Source organism: Schistocerca cancellata, chromosome 10 (genome assembly GCF_023864275.1).
Source record: "Schistocerca cancellata isolate TAMUIC-IGC-003103 chromosome 10, iqSchCanc2.1, whole genome shotgun sequence".
Lineage (NCBI taxonomy): Eukaryota > Metazoa > Arthropoda > Insecta > Orthoptera > Acrididae > Schistocerca > Schistocerca cancellata.
Genome location: NC_064635.1, coordinates 159,040,383 through 159,053,427, shown reverse-complemented (window position 1 = coordinate 159,053,427; position 13,045 = coordinate 159,040,383). Strand labels below are relative to the sequence as shown.

General features: G+C 42.4%; 1 protein-coding gene across 3 annotated transcripts in view; it reads right to left on the bottom strand.

Annotated features, from left to right (window-relative positions):
* Nucleotides 1–320: 320 nt before the first annotated feature.
* LOC126106433 (esterase FE4-like) overlaps nt 321–13,045 on the bottom strand; it is a 146,831-nt gene continuing 134,106 nt past the window's right edge. The window contains exons 8-10 of one of the 3 annotated variants that reach the window (XM_049912714.1): nt 6,487–6,652; nt 2,942–3,074; nt 321–660 (exon numbers count right to left, since the gene is read on the bottom strand). In XM_049912714.1, the coding sequence (XP_049768671.1) occupies nt 501–660; nt 2,942–3,074; nt 6,487–6,652 (459 nt within the window). In that variant the 3' untranslated portion in view covers nt 321–500. The other 2 variants (XM_049912713.1, XM_049912715.1) reach the window with 2 other exon arrangements.

Here is a 13,045-nt window from a genome sequence, read left to right as displayed (position 1 = left end):
ACAACAAAGTACAGGATGATAGGACATGTGTTAAGACATCAAGGAATAACTCCCATAGTACTGCAGGGAGCTGTACAGGGTTAAAACACAGGGGGAGTCAGCGATTTGAGTAGCTATAGCAAATAATTGAGAATGTTGGGTTGCAAGTGCTACTCTGAGATGTAGAGAGTGGCAAAGGAGAGAGATTCGTGTCGGAACAATCATAAGACGTCTGACGAAAAGAAAAAGCGAATTTCGTATCGTCACTGAAGTTGGAATACGAGAGGGCAAAATCGGAATGTGTCATTGACGATCTGCAAGTAGAAAATAAGAAAAAGGAATGTATTGTGACGATGTATTTCATGCATTTTCATTCTACAGACACAATATTTCAAACATCCATTGTACATAACATGTTAAAGGTTTTTCTGGTAGTCGGCATGAACACTGGCCACTGCCTCTCCTGATCACATTTAGACGACTTCCTCTGATGCAGCTGGGTTCTGCGCTGATGCTGGCGGCTAGCTGTCGTACTGGTTGTAGAGTTTCTCCCAGAAGGCCATCCGCTCCTCAAACGGCCGCTTGGCTATGCACAGCCCGTCGCTGGTGATGTGCAGGTAGGACTGGTCCTTCTCTGTGAAAGGCGGCCATGACACCTCCACCTCTGGGTCAGAAAGTTGGCTGCACATGGAAAGGGAAAGGTTACTCACAACCAAACAATCACAAGTTCACTTACTTAATTAACTTGGCCAGATTAGGCCCATAGGGCTAAACATTGTCCAGCCATTGTCCAAATTGTATATTACATACATTACCTTAAGCATGTTATAAGTTACATCTAATGTAGAATACAGCATTTAGAAAGTGCTTATGGTGCAGGAAAAATACATAATTTACATTCTTTTATGATAACTACAACAATAAATATAAACTGTGGGAAGGTAGATATAAACTATGAGCATTAGCAGCAATGGACATGAGAAAAAAAGGTAGAAGAGGGAGATTTTTCCACAGAATCGCCGAGGAGAGGAACGAGTGGACAACATCGACAACAACAAAGTACAGGATGATAGGACATGTGTTAAGACATTAAGGAATAACTCCCATAGTACTGCAGGGAGCTGTACAGGGTTAAAACACAGGGGGAGTCAGCGATTTGAGTAGCTATAGCAAATAATTGAGAATGTTGGGTTGCAAGTGCTACTCTGAGATGTAGAGAGTGGCAAAGGAGAGAGATTCGTGTCGGAACAATCATAAGACGTCTGACGAAAAGAAAAAGCGAATTTCGTATCGTCACTGAAGTTGGAATACGAGAGGGCAAAATCGGAATGTGTCATTGACGATCTGCAAGTAGAAAATAAGAAAAAGGAATGTATTGTGACGATGTATTTCATGCATTTTCATTCTACAGACACAATATTTCAAACATCCATTGTACATAACATGTTAAAGGTTTTTCTGGTAGTCGGCATGAACACTGGCCACTGCCTCTCCTGATCACATTTAGACGACTTCCTCTGACGCAGCTGGGTTCTGCGCTGATGCTGGCGGCTAGCTGTCGTACTGGTTGTAGAGTTTCTCCCAGAAGGCCATCCGCTCCTCAAACGGCCGCTTGGCTATGCACAGCCCGTCGCTGGTGATGTGCAGGTAGGACTGGTCCTTCTCTGTGAAAGGCGGCCATGACACCTCCACCTCTGGGTCAGAAAGTTGGCTGAACATGGAAAGGGAAAGGTTACTCACAACCAAACAATCACAAGTTCACTTACTTAATTAACTTGGCCAGATTAGGCCCATAGGGCTAAACATCTGTCCAGCCATTGTCCAAATTGTATATTACATACATTACCTTAAGCATGTTATAAGTTACATCTAATGTAGAATACAGCATTTAGAAAGTGCTTATGGTGCAGGAAAAATACATAATTTACATTCTTTTATGATAACTACAACAATAAATATAAACTGTGGGAAGGTAGATATAAACTATGAGCATTAGCAGCAATGGACATGAGAAAAAAAGGTAGAAGAGGGAGAGAGCGAGGAATGTGATGAAACACAATCAACGAAGACAAGGGAAAAGTATGTGGCGTGAGGCACAAAAAAAAAGGAAAGAGGAAACAGAATAACAAAGAAAAGGTAGGAGCATTGGCCATAATGTTTGACGGACAACTGTCACCATCATCAAACGCTGAAGGCAATGCCTTGTTTACATATCTCTCTTTTCTGTGCCCCGGCAGTTTTACCGTTTGCTTGTAGCTGCAACAGTTCACTTCATTCATTACGCTTTGTAACACTCATTTTATTGCCCTATATCTTCGTTTTTCTCCCAGGATTTTTCTTCCAAAACTGTTATGTCTATATGTATAATTAACTTTTACATCTGATATCAGTTTAATCAATGTTCATTCTTTAATTACTTTTGGAAATTTCTTTTCTCATTGCATCTGCTTTCAGTCTAGGATGCTTTTGTGCTCTTCTTCAAATCCACATCCCTATTGCGGCTATTATTCTTCTTTTCTTCTTTCACAAGAGTCCACGCTTCACAAGCATAGTTCGAAAAACTCTAAAAAAATTCGTAGTGACTCTCTTTCTTGTTTCTTTACAAGGTGTTTGTCAGTTAATAAATTGCTCTTATTTCTGATTGCTCGTTTAATTATTTAAGTTCTCTTAATATTCATTGCTCTTCCAAAACCCAAGCAGTAAAATTAAAATATATGCAAGACATAACTGAAAACGTTGGGTATTTGTGCTACTCGGAGATGTAGATTTTGACACATGAGGGAAGTTGTTGCGGCGGGCAGGATTAAAAAAGTGGAAGGAAGGAAAATGAAATAACAAAGTTAAGGCAAACGGAAAAGACAATACGTTGTGCATGCAGTGATAACCAACGTGAGCATTGTATTTGGCGGACCAATTGCACGTGTGCCTCACCCGTGCAGTTTCTACTACTTCTGGTACTCACCCTGTCTTTGCAAAGTTGGTCCAGAGGCGCGACAGCTGGTCCGTCAGTTTGGCTTCGAAAGAGCCGGGCTCTGGAGCGCCGCCTAAATTTTCCATACAAACGGTGTAGCTGTAGCCCCCTCCGTGCACAGCACCTGAAACAAACGAGAACACCATTTCTTCGAGACACGAACACAGTTCTACGCCAGGGACCACAAGTTCTCGTAGTTAAAAAGTAACATTCTCTCACATGTTGTGCAAATTGCATTGGATAGCTATCGGTAGATGGGAATTAACACTGGGAGAGGTGGAAGTACATCCATATTTCCCTAATTCTTCGCTGCCCAGCTAAGCACCCGACTACAGTCTGGCCATATCGCGTGCAACAACCTGCAACGTGACGAGGACACGATCCATCACTACACCGCGGCGGTGGTGGTGGTGGTGGTGGTGGTGGTGGGAGGGTGGTTTTGTGGGGAGGGAAGAGGCGAACGCGATGGGCCTCGATATTTGGAGGCCCACCCAGGACTAGGCCACTTACAATCAAATCCCAGACAAGACCAAAATATAAATAAATTTCCATAAATAACATGCTGTCTGCAGTTCAAGCCCTCACACTTTTTTTTAATTGATCAGTCCTCTGACTGGGTTGATATACCCATCAAGAATTCCACTCCTGTGCCAACCTTTTCATCTCAGAGTAGCACTTACACCCTATGTCCTAAATCATTTGTTACATGTATTTTTATCTCTGTCCTCTTCCACAGCTTTCACTTTCCACAGCACCTTCTAGTACCATGTAATTCGTGATGACTGGGTGTTGTGTGATGTCCTTAGGTTAGTTAGGTTTGAGTAGTTCTAAGTTCTGGGGGACTGATGACCATAGATGTTGAGTCCCATAGTGCTCAGAGGCATTTGAACCATTTTTACCATGTAATTTATCTCTTTATGTCTTAACACATGGCCTGTCATCTTGCCCCTTCTTTATGCCAGTGTTTTCCAAATGTTCGTTTCCTCCTAGATTTTGTCGAAAACTTCCTTATCCCTTATTTTTATAAATTCACCCAATTTTTAACATTCTTCTGTAGCATCAACATCTCAAATGCTTCGATTCTGTTCTATTGCTCTCTTCCTACACTTTATGAGTCACTACTATACAATGCTGTGCTCCAAACGTACATTCTCAGAAACTTCTCCTTCAAATTAAGACCTACGTTTGGTACGATTAGACTTCTCTGGACCAGGAATTCCCACTTTGCCTGTGCTAATCTGATTTCTATGTCTTCTTTGCTTCCTTATATAAACAACTTCAAAGAAATTACACCGCTGGTATTTCAAGAACAATGGCTCTGGACAGCAGCATAGCGGGCTATAATTATCCGTAAGACGTCAACAAAGTCACACGTTCGTGACCGTGAGTTAGGACTGCTCATTTGATCTAATAACGCCTGTCTGTGATATTCAATACACAAGGCGCGCATAAACGATGAAATCCTGCTGGCCAACTAACATATACACTGAAGAGCCAAACGAGCTGGTACAGCTGCCTAACATCCTGTAGGGCTCTCGCAAGCGTGCAGACGTGCCGCAACACGACGTGACATGGACTCGACTAATGTCTAAAAGACTGCTGGAGGGAACTGACACCATGAATCCTCCAGGGTTGTCCATAAATCCGTAAGAGAATGAGGGGACCAGCACGTTGGAACGCATCTCAGATATTCTCAATTGTTCATGTCTGGGGAGTTTGCTGGTCAGAGGAATTGTTTAAACACAGAAGACTGTTCCTGGCGCCCCTCTGTAGCTATTCTGCACGCGTGGAGTGTCGCATTGTCCTGCTGGAATTGCCCAAGTCCGTCGGAATGCCCAATGAATGGGTGCAAGTGACCAGACACAATACTTACGTACCTGTCACCTGTCAGAGTCGTATCTAGGCGAATCAAGGGTCCCATATCACTCCAACTGCACACGCCGCACACCATTAGAGAGCCTCCACTAACTTGAACAGTCCCCTGATGACAGGTGGGGTCCATGGATTTATGAGATTGCCCCATACCTGTACACGTTCTAACGAATCTCTTCAGTCGTCGTTGGTCCCGTCCTTGTAGGATCTTCTTCTGGTTGGAGCAATGTAGGAGATTTGATGTTTTACCAGATTCCTGATATTTACGGTACATTCGTGAAATGTTCGTACGGGAAAATCTCCACTTCATCCCTACCTTTGAGATGATGTGTCCCATTGCTCGTGCGCCGACTATAACACCACGTTCAAACTCGCTTAAATCATGATAACCTGCCATTATAGCAGCAGCAACCGCGCTAAAAATTGCGCCAGTCTCTTGTTGTCTTATATAGGCATTGCCGAACGCAGCATTGTATTCTGCCTGTTTATATATGTCTGAATTTGAATATGCTTACTTATACCAGTCTCTTTGGCGCTTCAGAGCATATTATAGCTAGATGGAAAGTTCATTAAAGATAGTAATAGGTTTTACAGAGGTTAATAGATTTATGAAATTATCAGTATAATAAAAATGAAGTGTTGTTAACACATAGACAACTTTATATAGTTTTCATCTATCTACTTCAAATGAAATATTTAGAGTAAAACGTCTGTTAAATTAATATAATCTATTTGACAACATCATTTACCAAATTTAGGCTTTATTAAATACTGAAATGAAATTCACATGCTATACTAGAAAGAAGCGTTATGAAAACATGATTATAGACAAGAATCAAAGATACGAATTCGTAAATTTAGGAAAAATGAAAACTCTTTAAAAGAAACAGGTTTGTTGTTATATGATAATATAAATGGCTATAAAATTTCAAAAGTCAAATGTAAAAGTTGCTCAACTGGAGAGCAGTCAGTATGAGAAAGTCTTGGAGACGCCAACACTGGTACGACACATGGTCAGGAGGACTATAGAGACTGTAGAGACAATAGGACGTTCATTATCACCCACTCGGCATGTGTGAGGTAGACGCCAGTTGGTGGATGCAATGTTTTTCAATCAAGGAATGTATAATGTTCTCTAATATTTAAAAATAATATAATCAAAGCAAACATTTGTTTCAAAAGCGAAATCAACAAAAAGAAGTTGCTGCAGAGTATACTTTAGCAACAAACATGGTTCCTCTGGAGTGAACAATTCATATAAGTAAATGATAATTTTACTTCTCATTCTCATATGAACTTTCATCTAATATATAAAATTATCCTTTTTAGTGAGTAAAGCTTCACTCAAGTTAACGTTTTATTTGAGCCAAAAGTGAAATGGAAAGTTAGATCATGCGCTATGAACACTACAATATTAACAGTCAACAATAAACTTACGTCAAAGGAGACATGACATAATGGAAGAATGTGCGCTATGGACCTAATATATAATTTGCTATAACAGTCAGTGATTAGCCCTCACATTATATTGTCAGTGTTTTAAGATTTCTTCGTCTTCACAAAAGGGCGAAGTTAATATCACTTACACGTGTTATAATCAAACTGAAAGAGATTTTGCACGCAGAAAGTGATCCCTTCCAGAGATAGTACACAAAGTACAGTACCGTCAAATATCTTCTGCATACTGCGTAACAGCTCTCCTATGGGCCCCTGGGAAATTCGGTCACTCGTATAGTGCCAGACAAAGAAGTAGGCTGGGGCCTTCGACTTCAGGTTGTGGAGTTTGGCCACACGAACCGCGTGGTACGTGAACATTAAGTCGCCCAAGAGCTGAAATGAGAAAGCAAGACAAAGATAGAATTAGAAAATATTAATAAATGGTAGCAAGAGACTCACAGAATCATTGTACAAAATAGACACACCAGCTCAACAGGTACATATGTGGTGTTAGGATACCGTGATCGATAATCCTATCCAGCGAGCTATCTAGCAACAGGTGTCAGCTGGTCACCCTTAGCTTCTACACCTTCCTATAGTCTCCCGCCTTTTGGGGTACCGCATTGAAGTGCGAGTTAGTACCGAGTGCGTGAATGCAGTGCAGGAGTAGATCCAGTAGACTGAACACGTAATGAAAGAGTCCCCAGTTAGAAATATATGAAGTTGAATAATAAAGTGTTTAATAGCGCACTGAGGGAAATATTTCGTTGGAACAAGAATGCTGAATCGTCCGTGGCATTTTGGGGTAATGACTTTTAGAATTTTTCGGTATTATCACAGGAATGAGTGAGAATGAGTGTGACATGGTGTGACATGATTAGGCGTGTTTCTCTTGTTTGGGAATTGAATGAACTTTCTTAAGGGATATCATCTCTTATTTCAAAAGATCTTTACTTGTTTTTTGGTTACTTTCTGGTAAATGACAACTATCAAGTCAAGCACAATTAGGCTGTAGATGGTTATTTATGCGATTGTGGCTGAATTAAGTATCTCTCCCTGATAGTTTACATGTGGGGTGCAATGCCACAACACAATTTTCGGATTCAAGACTCGCGGAAAGGAACCGTACTGAACCACGCAAAGCAACAATGGAGTACATACTGCTCGGGTGAACGGGCACGGAACGTGCAGTGCAGTGATTTATCACCAACAGCATAATAGAACAACAGTTGGTCTCTTCGTCTATTTAAACGCAAGGTGCTACATTTACCTTCGTCCAGGTCCCATTAGCAGTTACCCAGCCACTGGAATTCGCTGTCTTCTAACCAAATCATCTAAGACGTTTCGCAGTAAAGTGATAGATACTGCAAAACACTAATCTAATCGCCAAGTTTTCAATGATTCCTATCCCGCACAAGAATCATTGACTGACTGATGAAGTGTTCCGTTGGATCCCTAGAGAAGCTTGCCTCTACCTAATCCACGGCTGCATTCCCTTATGTGACGGTATATTCAACCCCGTATAGCTGCATAATCTTACTTGACAGCACGTGTTTACACAGTTTATTCGACCCATGGAATTTAGAACGCTTCATCGTTTTTCTTTAATTAACGTACACATATGTGATGTCACACCTTATACATCTAGACCCATATTAAAGCTCCCTAGCTTCTGTTGCAAATTCCGAATACTTCCCGAATATTTCGCTTTCTTCTAAGTGTATCTATACATCACCGTAACATGACATCTGGGTCTTGGCAGCTAATTGTAGTTTTTTCCATGCAGTATTCCCCGATACAGCTTAGAACTGTGTTCTAGTTGCCTGTGAGTTGCTATTTCCAACATTAAAAAGCATACTTGTTGACAGATGATTCTGAACTGTAGCACAGGTCAGTTTTTTCGGAGGATGTGTTAAGACGGTGTTAAGAGTTGACCTGTCTAGGTATAACTTGTCTCAGTATTGAATGTGGATACCTCACTTTAACAAAGCACTGCTACACCCATTGGACATAATTATACACCATTTTCTTGTAACTGGACTGTAGTATTTGTGACTGTGTATCTCTAATGCAATGTACATCATACAGAATATCCAAAATGTTTACATATCTTCCGTGATTCCCATGTTTTACATAAAACTTTGAACAGCGTCTTTTGTTATACGAGAGCTGTTCAATAAAGAATGCTCTTTTTTTTTTTTGACAACATTCCTTTACTCATCCTCATAATTTTGATGGTCCTTGTCAAAGGAGTATCCCATGAATGTGATGCACTCGTCCCAACGTTCCTGCCAGTCTTCAAATACATGCTGGAAACCATTTTTTGAGAGGTCCAAAATCGCCTCCGCAGCCTTCACCACTGCTTCTGACGATTGGTAATGCCTCCCACGGAGGCGTTTCTTCATGTTAGCGAATAGAAAAAAGTCACATGGGACCAAACCCGGACAGTAGGGATGGTGAGAGATGCACTTCACGCTGATTTTTGCAAGGTATTCAGCAATATGCAATATCTGGCAATATGCGGCTGCGCATTATCGTGGTGCAGCATCCAGCCTGCTTCGCGGAAATGTGGTCTTTTTCTCCTGATTTGGACTTGCAATGCTTTCAGGACATCCTTGCAGTATTGTCCAGTCACTGATGCGTGTGCAGGTACAACATGCTCATAAACCATTCCAGTAGCAGCTTTTTCGGGGGTTGGTCATGAAGGACATTTCCACACTGAGCTATGCTGTTTGCTCTCAGCATCAAAATGATGTAGCCAAGTTTCATCAGCAGTGACTACATTTGAAAGAAACTCCGAATCTTCATCTAACATCAATCTTAACTGCATGCAGACCTGCACGCAATTGCCCTTTTGTTCGGGAATCAAAAGTCTTGGAACCCATCGCGCACAAACACGTTTTATGAGCAATTTTTCTGTCACCAACGTGTGGGTGGCACCCAATGAAATGTTCAGTATTTCAGAATCTTAAGGTAATTCGTCGATCCTCTCCCACAATGACAACAGCAGTGTTGATGTTTCCTTCCGTAAGAGCAGTAACTGGAGCTTCGTGTTCACCTTCCATTGAAATTGATTGTCTCCCCTCTTTAAACATCTTAAACCACATTCGCGCTGTGCTGTAGGGAAAAACAGACTCTCCATAGGCGTCCTGTAATATTGTATAGGCCTCAGCTGAAGATTTGTTGAGACGAAAGCAGAATTTCAAAGCCGCATATTGTTCCTCGCATGTTACCTTCATTGTAACGGTGGGCGGTACTGAACATGTCTGCCCTTGCCTGCCTCTCATAGGCGGGAATCAGGAGTCCCAACAATGAAATTACTATGGCGTGTTTGTTGCACATTAAGCTAACACAATATGATAAGATAAAATTATAGGATACAATTATACTGAACACATCTGCCCTTGCCTGCCTCTCACAGGCGGGAATCAGGAGTCCCAACAATGAAATTACTATGACGTGTTTGTTGCACATTAAGCTAACACAATATGATAAGATAAAATTATAAGATAAAATTATACTGAACACATCTGCCCTTGCCTGCCTCTCACAGGCGGGAATCAGGAGTCCCAACAATGAAATTACTATGACGTGTTTGTTGCACATTAAGCTAACACAATATGATAAGATAAAATTATAGTGCGGGAAATTAAGACCATAAAAATTTATGATCATTCTTTATGGAATAGCCCTTCTATATTGTAGTAGTATTGCATTTTAATAGTAGCAAACAGTTAGAAGCCGCAGGAAATCTCCTCAAGCGACTTCGTCCACTATGCTTGATATTGCATGTCTATTGATGCCCACTACCCCAGTAGTGGCACTACGTGCGGCATCTGTATTTGTCTACTGCTATAGAAGTTGCAACAGAAGTGTTACATTTCCGTTTTATACTCGAAATCTTTGGTAGAGAGGCTATTAGAGACATTTTTTCTTTTTCCTCAAGACTTGAGGAATAACATTGTTCTTAGAAATAGAAACCAATCACAATCCGGAAATATCCCTACATATGGCATGTAATCTGGGAACAATGTTTTGTCGGCCGGTGTGACCGTGCGGTTCTAGGCGCGCCAGTCTGGTACCGCGAGACCGCTACGGTCGCAGGTTCGAATCCTGCCTCGGGAATGGATGTGTGTGATGTCCTTAGGTTAGTTAGGTTTAACTAGTTCTAAGTTCTAGGGGACTGATGACCTCAGCTGTTAAGTCCCATAGTGCTCAGACCCATTTGAACCATTTTTGAACAATGTTTTGGTTTGAAAGAACAATATGTTTCTCCTGATTTTACATAACACTTTCACACTGATAGCACACATTTGGACAGCCCTCCATAGGGTCAGACACTAACAGTCCATTCCATAGTTATAAGTCGTACCTGCAGAGTTATTTCCTCACCAGTTTTTCCAACTATGCGGTGGGTGGGTGGTTTGGGTTGTTTGGGGCACGAGACCAAACAGCGAGGTCATCGGTCTCATCGGATTTGAATGGATGGGGAAGGAAGTCGGCCGTGCCCTTTCAGAGCAACCATCCCGGCATTTGCCTGAAGAGATTCAGGGGAATCAGGATGGTCGGACGCGGGATTCAACCGTCGTCCTCCCGAACGCGAGTCCAGCGTGCTAACCACTGCGCCACCTGGTTCGGTTTCCCGCTATGCCTCTTCCTGCTGCAGTATTGCTCCCATGCAGGAAGGAATTACAGTTTCGTCATAACATCATGTCTCCCATGTTAAAGTCATCTCCCTTGTATATCTAGAGCCCACATTAAAGCCCTGTAGCTTTTGACGTAAATTTCGATTACTGCCACCGTATAGCGTGTCTATAAATCAGTGTGTGCGCCTAATCGTAACTGGTATGTGTGGTAATGGAGTAATATATTTTTTCATCCAATACTCCCCAATACATCATCGAGTCACTACTGTCTTAGCAGAAAGTACAAGTTGCCTCTGGAATGCTATTACCACATCACAAAGTATCCATTAACAGACGATACAGCAGGTCTTCACAATAATACTCGGTAGGAAATAAAATGATGTTGTTTGACGCTATAGCCGGCCGGTGTGGCCGTGCGGTTCTAAGCGCGTCAGTTTGGAACCGCGTGACCGCTACGGTCGCAGGTTCGAATCCTGCCTCGGGCATGGATGTGTGTGATGTTAGTTAGGTGATGTGTGTTAGTTAGGTTTAAGTAGTTCTAAGTTCTAGGGGAATGATGACCTCAGTAGTTAAGTCCCATAGTGCTCAGAGCCATTTTTTTTTGACCCTATAGAAGACTACTTATGTCAAGAGATGTTGGAGCTGTATGTCAGTTGTATACTTTGACACTAAAAACACAATTTCTTAACGCTGGTCAATGTTTTCAAAGAAAGTAGTAAGCATGTAAGAATCATAACCACCGTATTAAGATTTGACCTATAAACACAATGTGATCAAAAGTATCCGGACTCCACAAAAAACATACGTTTTTCATATTAGGTGCATTTTGCTGCCACCTACTGCCAGGTACTCCATATCAGTGACCTCAGTAGTCATTAGACATCGTGAGAGAGCAGAATGGGGCGCTCCACGGAACTCACGGACTTCGAACGTGGTCAGGCGATTGGGTGTCACTTGTGTCATACGTCTGTACGCGATATTTCCACACCCCTAAACACACCTAGGTCCACTGTTTCCGATGGGATATTGTAGTGGAAACGTGAAGTGGCACAAAAGCGTACAGGCCGACCTCGTCTGTTGACTGACAGAGACCGACGACAGTTGAACAGGATAGTAATGTGTAATAGGTAGACATCAATCCAGACCATCATTCAAGAATTCCAAACTGCATCAGGATCCACTACAAGTACAATGACAGTTGAAGGTGAGAAAACTTGGATTTCATGGTCGAGTGGCTTCTCATAAGCCACACACCACGCTGGTAAATGCCAAACGACGCCTCGCTTAGTGTAAGAAACGCAAACATTGAGCGATTGAACAGTGGAAAAACGTTGTGTGGAGTGACGAATCATGGTACACAATGTGGCGATGCGATGGCAGGGTGTGGTTATGTATGGTGAATGCCCGGCGAACGTCATCTGCCAGCGTATGTAGTGCCAGCAGTAAAATTCGGAGGCAGTGGTGTTATGGTGTGGTCATGTTTTTTATGGTGGGGGCTTGCACCCTTTGTTGTTTTGCGTGGCACTATCGCAGCAGAGGTATTTATGTTCTAAGGACCTTCTCACTTCCCACTGTAGAGGAGCAATTCGGGGATGGCGAATGTATCTTTCAACACGATCAAGCACCTGTTCATAATGCACGGCCTGTCGCGGAGTGGTTACATGACAGTAACATCGCTGTAATGGACTGACCTGCACAGAGCTGATCTCAGTTCTGTAGAGCACCTTTGGGATGTTTTGGAAAGCCGACTTCGTGCCTGGCCTTACCGACCGACATCGATACCTCTCCTCATTGCAACACTCCCTGAAGTATGGGCTACCATTCCCGAAGAAACCTTCCAGTACCTAATTGAACGTATACCTACGAGAGTGGAAGCTGTCATCAAGGCTAAGGGTGGTCCAACACCATACTGAATTGCAGCATTACGGGTGGAGGGTGCCACGAACTTGTAAGTCATTTTCAGCCAGGTGTCCGGATACTTTGGAGCACATAGTGATTGTGTTATCTGTCTTCCTGTACAAGGTGTCCCAAAAAACACCGAAAACGCTTAGTACGTTGTGTGGGAAGGCACACTGATCTGTTTTCCAGAAGGAAGCCATTTCCAGAAATGCACAGCTTGGCGCTGAAGAGTGTCGAAGTC